General features: G+C 41.7%; 1 protein-coding gene across 1 annotated transcript in view; it reads left to right on the top strand.

Annotated features, from left to right (window-relative positions):
• Positions 1–8,839, top strand: part of rfc4 (replication factor C (activator 1) 4) — a gene marked incomplete at its 5' end in the record, with an annotated part of 44,662 nt that extends 35,823 nt beyond the window's left edge. Inside the window, 2 exons of the mRNA XM_039811869.1 lie at positions 8,014–8,127; positions 8,552–8,839. Coding sequence (XP_039667803.1) covers positions 8,014–8,127; positions 8,552–8,647 — 210 coding nt within the window. The remainder of the gene's footprint in view (positions 1–8,013; positions 8,128–8,551) is intronic.
• Positions 8,840–15,118: the final 6,279 nt, after the last annotated feature.

Raw genomic sequence — 15,118 nt, 5'->3', positions numbered from 1 at the left:
GAACCCCTTTGGCTAGAAACATAATCTTGGTATCTAATGAAAGCTAACACTCTGGGGTATGTATTTGGATGTTATGCCAGTCATAACTTGTGTAATGCTGTGGGTAACCACACAAAACACATTTTCTTCCATTCTGCCTAAGAGTTTTTGATAAAAGAGGGCAAACAAAGTGCACTGGCAAGGTTTTTTTATATACAAATATTAGAAAATTGCAAAAATGAACTGTGCAAAATACAAAAACATGAATTATACAAAAACTATTTACATGAACGTGGACCACAGATGTAAAAATATAAAAAGTGCAAAAACGACTGCAAAATACAAAAACGCTCACACACAAACTATTTACATAGTAGACCAGAGATGCCAATTAGCTGTATAGCTAACTCTGGTACAGTGTCACACCAACTTCTTTTTGGAAAGTTGTCTTTTCAGAAGTTGTTCAGGGTGTGCCAAGCATTGTAACAGTCCCTTGTTACAGTTGAAATTGCTACTGGCTGAAACGGCTGTCGATCAAAACGTGGTTGTTCCAAATTGAATACAGAGACATCATTGGCTTCCAAGCGATCGGTCTCCCGGGAACCTATTGGCTCATGAGTGTTGTTGTTTGATTCGTAAGACCTTTCTTAATTAAAGGTAACACCCACAAGTAGCGTTAAAGTCTCGTATGAGAAGTGAGATTGCACAAAAATGTCAGACAGTGACCATTGTTTACCGTTTTTTATGTTGTGATTTGGTCATAAACTTCAAGATTGTGAGACTAACATATTTTAGAAAAATAAATAAATTAAAAAGTCCACATGAGATTTGTTTTGATTCACACCAACCAATACAGTACGATACGGCAATACGGCCGAAATGTTGTGATGACACAAACAGAAACCGCGACCTGCACGTGTGTCAGTACCCGATCCACCTGCAAAGCGTCCCCTAAGCAAAGAGGTTGCGACAGACCACGGAGTAAAAACAATGAAAAGTACGCTCTTAGTGTCTGTCAGCACACGTTTCAGTGAGATCTATTCGGATCCTCTGCACTTCATCGCGACTGTACTTGATCCGCGTTATAAAGACCATTACTTGGATGCGGAAATAAAGCAGGGCGCACGAGAAATGATCCAGGCCGCGATGGATGCGGAGAACCCGCTTGGAGACAGAGACGGAGCGCACACGGAGCAGCGCCCAGCGCAGGAGGAGATCAGAGCGCAGAAAAAAATACTCGTCTCTCTGCACCAGATGAGGGGCATGCACCCTCGTTATCTGATACGTTCAGTGAAATCCTGCAAGAAAGTGCCTCAAATAATAATAATAATAATAATAGGTAAGCTATTCTGTTCTTAGGCTACTATATACTATATGTGACTATCAGCCATATTTCTGCTAGATATTTTTTTAATTAAACTTTAATATTAATTTATACAATTGCAATGCCTTGATTTTAGTAAAGTTAGTACACAGTCATAGCCATAAATGCAATGGTACTAATAATTGCCATAATTTCTTTCGGTGTTTCAGTTTTCGGTCTTGGTTTCCTCTTTTTCGGTTTCGGCCAAGAATTTTCATTTCGGTGCATCCCTAAAAATAATAATGTCATATTGATTGATTTTACACCCACAGCAATGCTACACAAGCATGTGTGTTGTCTAAAACAGTTCTCCTACATATTTAGAGTCATCCAGTGCAAAAATAAACCTAATGAGCATTATAATTCATATAAAGGAAAAACTATTTACATTTCTTCAAATAAGGCCCAAATGTATGCCAAATCTCAAAACGGTGACGCCGTTCTTCTCTGTAGAACAGTTTAGAACTAGCCTGACGTGGTCCTACTCTGAGTCGCTTCCTTTTTTCTCTCTCGAGGCATCGACAACACAGCTAACAGTTTCAGCTCTCACTGTTAATACAGGTGCTAGAAAGAGGTTTGCTGATGTTTTAAAGACTACGCCGAAATATTCACTCTGACATTCAGGCTCTGCTTCGGATGCCGTCAAGGGGGATCTCCGATCGTAATCAGACCTTCACTGACCAATCGGCATTCATTAGCAGAATGCTAGCGTGTTATGGGCAACGACTCCCCCTGTAAGAAATCAAAAGGACATAAGTAATCGTTAATTCAACTTTCGACCTGTAACCCATGTTGAACTTGGGTTACAGGTTACAGCAAAAACTACAATCAAATCTGAGGTTTCTCAACGACAATCAGGTGAAAGAGACACATTTAGCCGTCTAGCTCCATAGAGTCCCGTTCATTTTGCACTGGACCGCGATCACCCCCAGTGGAACTCTGGTAGAACTGCAACCAAATTCTGTACAATGGGGTTGAATAGGGAGTGGAACGGCTTTCCGTAGACCGGCTTTGACAGAACTGAACACTGTGTATCGTCTCCATAGCAACCACTCCTTGTACAATGCATTTGTTCTAGCTTCCGACTTTTAGACTTTTTTTTTAAGCTGGATATATCATTTGTTGTGTGTAAATATAAATGTGGATAACGTTAGTGATAGTGACATGCTTGCTACAGTCGCATTTCTAGAGATGAATTGGCGAAAACACGTTTTATTTCAATGAGTCACGGCTTTGTTCTAACGCCGCTGGGCGCTCCCTCTCTTCACTCACTCTCTATCTCGCTCCACCATATAACGCTACCGTGCTTTCGGGCAGTTGTTGATGCTCCTCCGCTGAGGATTTTAAAATGAATGCGCTGTCGATTCTACACATCTCAATTCTCCAGCGGCAGCCGCTAGACGGATCGTAGACGATTTGGGTCGGACTTGCGTTTATTTTCGTAAGTGTTTAACCGCTTGAGGTAAGTTAGTCTACTACTAATGTTTAGCGTCATCTCAGCCTCGAAAGCAAACAAACATACTGTTGTGCTGTTCTTTCTCTACTAATGCAGCATCTATTCAACAAATTAATAACTTTATAATATGAGATTAGATTTTTTTTATTGATCCCAAAAAAATGGGAAATAGTGGTGTTGCAGCAGCAAAAATATCAGACACACAGCACACATACATTAAATAATAGGAAACAATATACATTAGATAATTGAATACTACACGAGCAATATTTAAAATATATACAGTTTGGAAGTAAAATGTACAACTGATTCAACAGATAAAGGTAATGTACAAGTTGGGGAGTAAAAATGTACAACTGTTTCCCTAGTAAAGATAGGATGTAGATAAACCTGTTGTGCAAGGTGCATTCAGTGCAGTTGTGATGTATATGAGTCTTATCTCACACTCAGTGATGAAGTGTTAAAAACTTTAATTGCCTGTGGTAGGAATGATTTCCTGTAGCGGTCTGTGCGATATCGAAGCTCTCGGAGCCTCTTAGAGAAGGGGCTCCTCTGTTGGACCAGTGTGGGGTGGACCACGACTCAAATGATGTAGCCTACCACTAAACAAAGTGCATCCGACCCTGCTTAATGTTGCTGGCGGCTGCAGTGCATCCTGCTCTCAGTCTCAACCTAGCATAATATTGGCGTTAGCACGGAGGAGCTGCGATGCACAACGAGCAGAGAAAATTACCCAAGGGATCTGCAAGTTCATTGAGATGGATATTGGAACCAGCATATCACATTTTGTCATGACGTACCATCACCAGACTGGTAGACACTCACTACGAAGAACGGAATAAGGTTCCCCGGGCTGGCCAAGTTAGCGCGGAGGTACCTGTGCATCCCAGCAGCGCAGGTGTTTTTCGGTGGCTGGACTGACAGTCACCAGGTAGCGGTCGCATCTGACCCCAGATCATGATCTGGGGTCAGACGCGATGTTGCATCTCAACATGCTTATCTTTCTCAACAAAAATCAGTAGACTAGTGCAGAAGTTGTATGCGAGTTAGCCTACTGGTTATTTTTTATTAGGCTTCTTCCGTGCCTTGGATAGTTTTGAGTTGCATTTTGACAAAACCTCTCAGATCTAAGTATTATGTTTTTGGTAAAGTTATTATTTAACATTATTCTTTTTATTTATTTTGGAACAAACAAGGGTCTCTTTTTAAGAACGCCGACTTGCAGCTGCAGGTTCTGCTGCTTCAGAGCACCGCAGCGCATATATCTATAATCTATATCCATAATCTATATCCATAATCTCCAGTTTAACTGCCAAAAGTTGTTCTTGTAATTTAAAAAAAAAACATGCAGTATTTTCATTGCATTTTTAATTTATAAAAAGTTGAATAAATAATGAATTTTAATATAAAAATATTAATGATTAATCGATTGTTAATTCTCCCGACGATCGACTAAGAACATTTTATCGAATGCCCATCCCTAGTGGAACTGATGCTGATGGTCAGGGATGTGTTTCCCCAGCTTCACATGCTGCTTCCAGTCAGACAGGAAGTCTTTGTCTGCAGCAGAGCTTGGAGGATGGTGTTCACAAACAGGATCTTGGCGTAGGTTTCGGAGGAATCCAGAAACTCATTTCAGAAAGCAGGTTTAGTGAAAACTGATGTTAGCCCTGAGATGAGGGGAATTCTGGGTTTTCTGTTTCAGAAAGGGAGGTAAATCAAACCTGAGAGAGGGGTAACTCCAGCCCGTGTCAGAAAGAGAGGTAACTTAGGCTGAATCTCATTTCTCATCTTCCCCCTACCCCTTCATCTTATCCCTAGCCCTTGTCCCTCGAAATAAGGGGCAGGGGTGAAAACATACACCTATGAAATGAGATGCCACTTGGTTACGTCATCATACATACTTAAGTCCGTTTGCAATAAATATTTCTATACACACTGCATGGTGTGTTGTATATCTGTTTCAGTTATCACCGTTTTGAATGTCATTGATGTTCATAAACACTTTTTAACAAAAAAACATAACAGGCAAAAACATTATATAAAAATATATTACAGAACCATTATCAACTATTAGAACCATACTTTACATGTCACACACAAAAAAGGCACTCAAATGTGTAAAACTAAAAAAGACACAAGACCACAAACAAAACAACTACAGCTCTTCTGAAATTCCAGATGCCTGTTGGCCAGTAACCTTTCCCTCCAACCCCATTTCTTTCATTAGTGTGCTGTATCATAACCAACAACAATGTACAGGTACATGAACAGGAATGAATTACAAATGATTACTGCTCGTTTTCAGCCCGAAAGTGGATCAGCTGCTGGGTTTCCTCCGGGGTCCCTGTGTGTGATACAGGACGGTATATGTAAAGCATGTATCGATGTCTCCAAAGCAAGTAGTGTTATGCACTGATATCAAACGAAATTCGTTCCTAATGGAGTTTAGTTAACACTGTAGACATGCATGGAGTCCATTCAAGGCAGAGAAATGCAGGACTGTTGTGCAAATAAGCAATGTAGCTAATGTTAACGTTAGCATTAGCATAGCAAGCTAGCGATTTTTAAAAACGTTTCAATTAATGGTTGCAAATATATATGTAGAGTACTGTGTAGAGCACAAAACAAGACTTTCGTAATTTTTAAATCAATTCTTTAAGCCGAAAATACTTACATTTATGGGTCTCTATGGTCGACCTGGCAGCCATTGTTCCTTGTTGCGCAATGTATCTGGATACCCCTTGCTGGCCAAGTAAGCTTGCGTCCTTACTTGGCTCTAAGGGGTATATAGCCCTTCCCCTTAGCCCTACACCATTGATCAAAATGAGTATTGGGACAGCCCTTACTCTCACGTGAACGCGCAAAACTAAGGGGTAGGGGGAAAGGGTAAGGCAGAGAAATGAGACGCAGCCTAAATCTCAGAGTCAGTTACTATGGTAACGGAGTCTGTGAACCTAACCTGGTTGGGAGCAGGTTTTCTTCAATAAACCTAGAGTTTCTCTCAATCTCCTCCCTCTCCTGACACAGCACCCTTGTGTCTGTGTCAGGTGCATTTTTGTCACCTACATTAAAATAAAAACGGTTGGTTTATTAAGTCCTGTGATCCTTGTTTTTTTTGGAGACAGGGATGATGGTGGAGGACTTTAAGCAGGCTGGTGCGTGGCATGTCTCAAGTGAGGTGTGAACATGGGAGACTGCTGATCAGCGCAATGCTTAAGAATGGAGGGAGAGACGGGCTGCATCTCATAACCCTTATTTGATAGCTCCTCTGCTCCTCGACTGAACCGGAAGTTGTTCCGTCTCTCCTTGGTGAAGGCCGTCTCAAAGCTCTTATTTCTGGGCCGCGGAGCGAGCATTGAGGAGCTATAGGTGAGGATACCCAAGAGCAGCCTTCCCGGAAGCCGTGCAGCTGAAGGAGTTGCTAACTGACGAATTAATGTGACGTTTCAGAGGAAAGGACGTCTCGTTGCTCGTTGCCTCTCTCCTCCCATGATTTCCTTGCATTTCTCCCGTGCCTCCTCAGTGGGAAGGGAGTCAAATGGAGGTCTCAAGGAGGCAATGATTCATAAATACAGCTCATACCGCAGGAACGGTATAACGGAAAATTTTAGTGGTTTTGAAATAGTGACTTTTTCATACCGTAGTATACCTTAAAATCGGAAACCTGCCGATGCCTACTTGCACGTGGGCGCTGGACATGAAAAAGACAATTGTGGTCCGAAACTAGCAATAACAATTGCGCTTCACTGTGCGCCATGCAAGTGTAAGACAGAGCCCTGGGGTCTCATTTATAAACGTGCCGTATGCACAAAACGGGGCTGAAAATGTGCATACGCCACTTCCCACGCAAAGGTTGTGATTTATAAAAAACAAATTTGACGGGAGAGTGTGCGGTCCTCCACACAAACTCTGACCTATGCGTACACACATTTTGGAGACAAAATAGGAATTGGCGACGCCGATGGTGAGGTGGTGAACTGAAGTCAGACTGCAGAAAGTAGATGTGGGAATAACGATTAGGCTACTCTTAATATGTTTAAGTATTAATGCCTCACGCACATTTCTTCACACCATATCATGAAGATTAATCCAGCAGTGTTATTTGCGCTTGTACTGAGTGATAATTGTTCCATCAACACCTCCAACTCAAATCTTAAATAAAAACTCATTCTTAATATTTAATCGGCACTGTCCCGCCGTCACATTGTCTGCTACGGAGCGCAGGAGGAGGAGATAGCCCGACTGCATGGAATACAGGATAGCACCCTACCATTAGATAACTGCAGAACACACTGTAAATAACTAAATATCAGTTTTTAATACTGTGCATATATCATCAAATGTCAAAGTCTGGAAATACAGCCGTTAAGCTCTCGCGCAATCGTTACGCTCTATGTCCTCGTTATCGGTCTAAACTTTAATACTGTTCATAACAAAACCTGCATGAAGAAAAGTGTGTTTGCCTATTACATTTCAATTTCAAATTGTATCTCGGGGGTGGGGGATACCACTAGTTGTTGCTGTGATTTTAGCAAGGTGTTAACAATCACAAATTGTTGTAGGCTAAACATAAATACTGTGGTGAACCATGCTGCATGATGGCACTGCTTGCCCTGCCGGAGGACTGGAATGGAAGAATCGGGAGAAAAAGTTGTTAAATCTTATTATATACGTCTGGTATATCGAAGCTGTCCCCGAGTGCCGTAATGCCTGTTTTGAAAGATTTTATTAATAAAGGTAGTCTATAGATCCGGTTTCCCTACACTGTGCGACAACAGGCCGAAATTATAATTCAATTGGCAGCAATTCCCGAGCGTCTGAGAGGGTCGTTTTTTTTTTTTTTTTCTCCGCCAGTCGTCATGAACAACTGCAAGGGTCATTAACATACTTATCAGCATTCACGAGGTGCTTTACATTGACTATTTATGGTTAAAAATTGGCGTGTACGGGGCGGGATAAGAGGCTGATCCACGTACGCACACTTGTGATTTATAAAGGGAACATTGCTTACAGGTGTGCGTACACACAGTTTTATAAATCTGACTTTTTTTTGGCGTACCCTAATTTGGGCTTTTGGGCGCACGTACAGTCCTACAGGATCCTAGTTTTATAAATGAGACCCCTGGATATTTAATCATGAAAAATAAATTTAAAAAAGCGAACCACAAGCCAGATGCATGTCGCATTCTCACGTTAATGTCTCTTCTGTCAGAACATGGTGGATGAAGGCTATGCAGCCACACAGATCCTGAGTCAGCTCCATGAGTCTATCATAGAGCAGGACCTGAGTGACAAGCAGAAGTCGGCAATTACAGAGAAGATGGCGGTAAGTGATCTGATGTAGCGCTGGTTCTTGTGTTAGCTAAACAAAACAAAATGTATCACTTTGCGCAGCATCGTCCAGTCCAGAAAGAGTGCCCTGTGTTAGTTGTGTAATTTGAAACCGATATGCAGAACCAAAATAAAAAAAATTACTAATAGCTGGTTCTTGGCATTTTTGGAATTTGTTCTAATTTGAAACCGGGTTTCGGTTCCCAACAGGAAGTCAGTCATTTTAAATTAACTGCAATTTTAGTTAGGAAGTTGTTATAACTTGTTACCATATAACTTGTTATAATGTTGTCCAATCTTTTTTCTTCAATCTTTTTTTTAGGTCCATAATACATGGTGTCATGTAGAGTTAATGTCCTTCAGATGGACTTATACCTTTTATAAACCCTGTTTGTGCTTGTTTTTCCTCTCTGTTTCAGGTTGTCAGTAAGTGCCTGTCAGACGGTGCAGATGAGTACTTGCAGATGTTGAGTCTGTGTTCAGTCATCATGCAGCATGCCTCCCAGAACAACTAAAACGCCACAAAACAGCATACTCTCCCCTGGGACTCGGATTCAGAGTTTGTTCACAGTTGCAGTTTTGGATGTCCATCAGTAGATAACCAGAAATTGATGTTTAATTTTAGAGACCACAGCTGTCAAGGTGTTTCTCTACACAAAACTCCTCTCCCTCCTCTTACTTCAATAAATAAGAACCAATCATCTGAACATGCTTTCAAAATCTGTTACTGTTAAATCAACCATCAGATGTCTCTTTATTCATTTTATTTCATGTAACTAATTACCAATATATCTTTCTACACTATTTGCATTTGGGGAAGTATTTAATACATTTTGTATTACATTTTTTTATTTTTTCACTATTTGTTTCCTTGAAGTCTTTGCTCATGATTAGGGCATACACTAGTCCATCACAAAAAATGTCACAAAACTCATGCAACAACTATGGAAAGAAATTAGTCCCAATATTGGTGACGTTTACAAGTGTATATGAAGCTCAGCGTAAATTATTTCAGGAAGACTTCTATGCTTTACATTTCTCTCTCTACTGACCTAATCGGCTGCATTGTCATTAGCTGAATGTGGGCATTTACTCTTTCAGTTAAACCAACCAGATTTGCCACAATTTCCATGAGCTATCGCGTTGTTGCATTCAAACTTTAAATCTGTTCTACTCTCTGCTGCTGTCAGTTGTAATTTCTGGCTAAATCAATGCAACCCTCCTCCACCCCATTCACCTCCAGTTCTCATTATTCCCAGCACCAAGGGTTCATCAGAAGCCCCGCTTCACATCACATCCATCCAGATCTTCGGGCATCATTTACCCCTTCATTACCTCCACCAGTGTCTAGACTCCATCGGGGGGATATTCCTATATATCCACGGCCTCTATACCCCTTATAAACTAACATGCCATGGAGTCTAATCACCAAAGACCTTAACATATTAACCTAATATGCACCATTTTCATTAAAGGAACACCGCAACTTATTAGGACTTTAGCTAATGTACCGTATCCCCAAGAGTTAAATAGTCCATACATACCCTTCTCATCTCCGTGCGTGTCATAACTCTGTCTGGCGCACCCACCGCTAGCCTAGTTTTAGCACAGATCCTGGAGGTAACCAGCTCCAACTAGCCTACTGCTCCCAGTAAGTGACAAAATAACGCCAACATTTTCCCATTTACACGTTGTGATTTGTGCGCCAGAACTACAGTGTGTATTAGTAAAGTCACATGAGACACAGCCATCTTCTAACCGTATACAAACTGGGAACTACGCTACTCACAAAAAGTTAGGGCTTTCGGGTGAAATTTATGGAAAATGTAAAAAGTTCAAGCTACAGTATTATATCATGAAAGTAGGGCATTTAAGTAGAAGCATGCAGGGCGCCGTATAGGGGGGAAAAGTTAGGACAATTCCAAGGGCCCATGACTGACAGGGGCCCCAAAAAATAGGTAAAAACGAATATAAAATTATTAAACCATTAAATCGTCATTCAGTATATATATTTCACATCTAATAATACAATTAATGATCTCTTTGTTTTTACTTGTTTTTGGCAGTAAAAGTTAAATATCCCCTTTAACCAAAAAGTAAACATCCATATTGACCGACCACCCCCCTGTATCTGCATGAAATGGTTTGGTCCTGCCTTAGCGCACTCCGTGACGGTGTTTAGTTGCAGTCAGTAGATGCGCCAGAACTACAGTGACCACAATGTAACGTAACGTTAAATCAAAATATGGTTTTCAAAAAAGGAAAGAGAGGAAAGACAAAGGAAAGGATGTCAAACTGTAACCCAGTTTTTCACCAAGAAAGGTGGGTAGCCTATTGAGTGGTATTAACCTGTTGGCTTAATGTCCATAGTGAAATAAGCTAGCTAGCTACAGACTAGTGTTAGCCTACATTTAATCACCATTTAATCAGTGCAGGGAAACATTTAGCAAGATATTCATATTAAATCATTGTCCCTGCCCCTTTTAGCAGACTTAACAACAGATGAGTCAGCAGCACCCCAGTCTCTCCCTAACTGTGCCCCTCCCTGTCCCAGTGAAGAAGGTGAGCAACATTGTGTCCAATGACATGCCAGTTAGCATCATTGCAGGGAGTCTGTGGGGATTTCTGTGTCTCTCTTGCTCTTTTTGCCATTACAAAAAAGAAACTGAAATATTAAGGACAGAAATTCAAACACAATAATTATTTTATCACATAATGATCATTATGCTTTTAATTATAATTATTAAAAGCATTATTATTGCTTTTAATCTTGCATCAAATAGTGAACTCCATACTAGACTTGCATGCATGTACAAATCACCTGCAGTAAATATGGTGCTAGTACTAGTATTGAACTACAAGAAGCAAGACAGTTGCAAGCCTTTAATTAGAGTTCTGTAAAGCTTTTGATGGGACAGTTAGGTCCTAGAGATGTGTGTGACAACAGCTGCGCAGAGGGGGCCCAATTAGATTTTTTTGTCATGGGACCCAAAATTCCTGGCGGCGCCCCTGGAAGCATGCAATGGTGATTTCCTCATCTCAAAAAATGTATTGAAACAAAAGCCAACAACAGTGATGGGTATACCACAACAAAAAATGTATGTCTCAATAACTTGTCATGTGCCCTTGAGCATCAATTACAGCTTGACAACGTCTCATGCTTTCCACAAGTCGAGTTATTGTCTGCTGAACCATGGCATCACACTCTTCTTGAAGGGTCATTGAGGTTCGGGGTACAGAGTTACGGGCCTCAACACGGTGACTCAGCTGATCCCATAGGTTTTCTATGGGATTCAGGTCTGGAGAAAGTGCAGGCCACTCCATTTGAGTTCCATTCCAGTCTCCAGCAGCCATTCCCTAAAGCCCGGGACACACAGGGCCGAAAATCAGCCGTTGGACAGTCTGGCGAGGTCAGTGACTCGAATCTGTTCAGTGTGTCCCGTGCCGTCGTCAGTCTGGGGGGCTGTCGGCGTTCATTTTGGCCGACCTGACATGTTCAGTCGGCGGTAGGGCAGTCGGGACTCACCCAGAAATGGGGAGTGGAATGAGGGTGACTAGAGTCTATCAAGATCTGACGAAAGTCTTTTAAACTGACCTTTCGTTGAGCTGAAATGAAGACAGATTCAGCAACTGCATGGCCTATTTCTCGCTTAAAATGTTTTCAGAAACCTGTTTCAGTGAACTATTTTAGTACAATATGAGATCGTATTCTGAACGGCCACCATGACAGTCTGGCTTTGAATTTCCGGAAAAAACAAACCCATGTGACGCGTTCGTCCAATCAGCTGCCGGTTTTCATTTTTGGGGCAACAATACAGATTAGCGCCGCCTGCTGTTATGGAGGCGTATTACGTCTCGTCTCTTTGGCGTGTTCTGTGGCACTTTTTGTCGACGGTCAGCCATTTGGCTGGTGTGTCCTGATTTTAATGATGCGACCTCGATGAGCTGGAGCATTGTCGTCCATGAAGATGAAATTAGGCCTGTGTTGTTCATGCAGGGGCACAATTATGTTGTTCAGGTAGTATGGGCTTGTCACTACCATTCAGAAAGTGTAGGGTAGTTCTGTATGGACTAGACACCCCATCGTCTGGTGACAACAGTGGCTGATGCACAGCACTCTCCTTGACGTCTCCATTTCGTTGGCAGTCATCATTTCTGATCAACGTGAATCGACTTTCATCAGAGAACGGCACTGAGGCCCACTGGTCCCTTGTCCAGCAAGACGATGACTCTTGTGCCTGGTGGTGTGGTCAGGTACCGTTGCAGGTTGTCTAGCATGCAGACCACGCTGATGTAAACTGTTTCAAATGGTCTGATGTGACTCTTGGGTGCCTCTCACCTCGCCTAAACGTGCCTGGAGTTGAGTGGCATTCATTATCCACTTCTGCAGGGAACTGTTCACAATGAAGCGGTCATCAGTGTGGGATGTGGCCAATGGTTGTCCACTTCTATGCCTTTCTGTGACTCTTCCAGTATCTCTGTTGCAACCTGCTGATAATACTCTGTGACACTCTAAGCTCAGTGTCCACTTCCGTCTGAGAACATACTGTTTGAAGCCTCGTACTGTTGATCAATTGTTAGGTGTCGTCTTGGTCTCATGATGTCAAAATGTGGACAGCATGATGAGGAGGACTGTTTAAATACCAATTCTAATTGAACCAGGAAATGTATTGGTCGATTAATCGAACACCTGTTGCGAATTTTGCCGTTAAGCTCCTTGTTAGAGAACAGCAAGTTGTGTAGAAAGTACTAAACCATTGAACTGTTGGACATGCACATTCAAAAAAAAGGTCACATTAAGTTCACCTGTAAAGGTTATAGTGGATTTTAGGTTCATCCTGAAATTTCACCCGAAAGCCAAATATCCCTGACCTTTTGTAGTAGTAGTTTGAGTAGTACATATTCTCAGAAGATTGCTACTTGGGCAGAGTGATTAGCACAACACCTGAAAAACACCGTTGTTACACTCTGCTCCTCACCATGGGGCTTCTCCTGTGCTGCAAGCAAATCACTCTGCCCAAGTAGCAGAAGCTGCAGTGCTTCCCCACTAACACAGAACGTTTAGGGAACGTTGGGGAACGTTAGTTTTTGGTTCTCTAAAGGTTAGTTCGAACCAAACCAAAAACTAACGTTTAGGGAACGTTCCCTCATGGTTATAACTTTCCCTAAACGTTAGGGGAACCAACCAACGGAACGTTCTCCTGTGGTTGCACTGTTACCTCCACACAACATTCCCGTTTGGTTGTTTTTGGTTGTTCTGAGTGCGGTTTTGAAAATGTTTATTTTTACCAGCTCCATTTAAGTTTTTGAAGTAGCCTAGCAGTCACTTGATTTAGATTCACGCAAAAATTATTGGTCTTATAAAATCGAAGTAAGATAAACAAAATAGCAAGAGAATAAAATTATTTTTAGGCTGATAACAATTTTGTTAAAAACAATACTTTTGTGCTTGATTTCGTTTTTTTAACTGTACTAGGTGAAAATACTTAAAACAAGAATCTATCAATAGAACGATTTTCACAACTAAGAAAATTCACTTGTTTCATTTTGTAACAAGTGGAAATGAAAGCCCGATGTAGGGCAGTACATGGTCCAGTGTACAAATCCTACCGTTACACCCCCACGCCAGTAGGGGAAGACAGTGCCTCTGCTCTCAGGTGACCGATTCAAGTCCTGTCCTGACTTCCGTTTACAACACCGGTACACACACCTGGCTAACAGGACAGACAAAAGATCCGTTCGCTTGGTCCCAAATTCGAACTGAAATACTGCCATTGACTAAAACCTATGCTGACTACACTTCACCGATGGTGTTATAACGCAAGGTAGGACGAAGATACCAAGAAAAACATTGTCGGCTGTCAACAGTAAAGACTTTCCTCCGCTCAAGACTGCTAACCCGTATGCTAACGCGGGAAACAAGTTAGCTTTCCACAGCTAGCTAAGCTGCTAGCCCTAGTATGGAGGATACATCAAAGTTGGCCACAGAGACTGAACCTTCCCTCTGTGATGTTTTAACCACCATAAGGAACCTGGACAACAAGGTGAGAGATTTTGGTAAACAACTTAAAGAAAGCTCCGACATGGTTGCCAGCATTATACAGCATCAGCGAGTCGAGCTGAACTCAGTCGGACTCACTGAATGCACGTCCAAATTGGAGGCTGTAATTCACCATGTGTTCTATTAATACATCCATGGTATTATCGTAGGATACATCTGAGGGATGGCTGCGGTAAAGCCCGTACCATGGATTTAACATCATTAGCGTTTCCCAAAACTGCCGGGGCTATCAAGCTAAACAATGGAGTTAGTTAACTAGCTAGGTAGCTAGGTAACGTTAGCGTAATATCTTACATGTCCCTAAGAGCCGATGTGGGTTTAGGTTTAAACACTTATCTTACGATACATCCGAGGGCTGTATGCTGTAAAGCCTGTAACGTGGATGAGAGATAAAGCCATGGATGTATTAACAGAAGCTCTGTTCACAAAACTGCAGGCTAACCTAGCATAACATAATGATTACACCTCCTTTGTTGTTAAATATATCCATCGTTTATTTAGATAATCATGGTAAGATCTTAAGTACAGACTACATTGTTTACACTTCATATATTCTTTTTGCAATCAGTACAAATTGTATGGTCTTTTATTTCAGATGAATCCATTCCACAAGCAAGAAAGCATTTCAGGACACAGCGTAAGTTAACATTACATTTTTTACCTTTCATTTTCTGCGGCTGGATGGAGCTCTATCAATGAGAGCTAGCTAGCCTCCTATCAATGAACTCAGCAGAGAGTTCCTTCTTCATTGGTGATGGTTTAGCCCGCCCCTAAGCTTTAGCCACGCCCCCTTTCATAACATTTGAACCATTTAAGGTTGACCCTTGTTTGAGGTATCAATGAACTCAGCAGAGAGTTCCTTCTTCATTGGTGATGGTTTGGCCCGCCCCTAAGCTTTAGCCACGCCCCCTTTTATAACTAATGA

Source organism: Perca fluviatilis, chromosome 9 (assembly GCF_010015445.1).
Source record: "Perca fluviatilis chromosome 9, GENO_Pfluv_1.0, whole genome shotgun sequence".
NCBI classification, from domain to species: Eukaryota; Metazoa; Chordata; class Actinopteri; order Perciformes; family Percidae; genus Perca; species Perca fluviatilis.
Note: the sequence above shows the minus strand (reverse complement) of the source record. Positions and strands in the feature narration are given on the sequence as shown.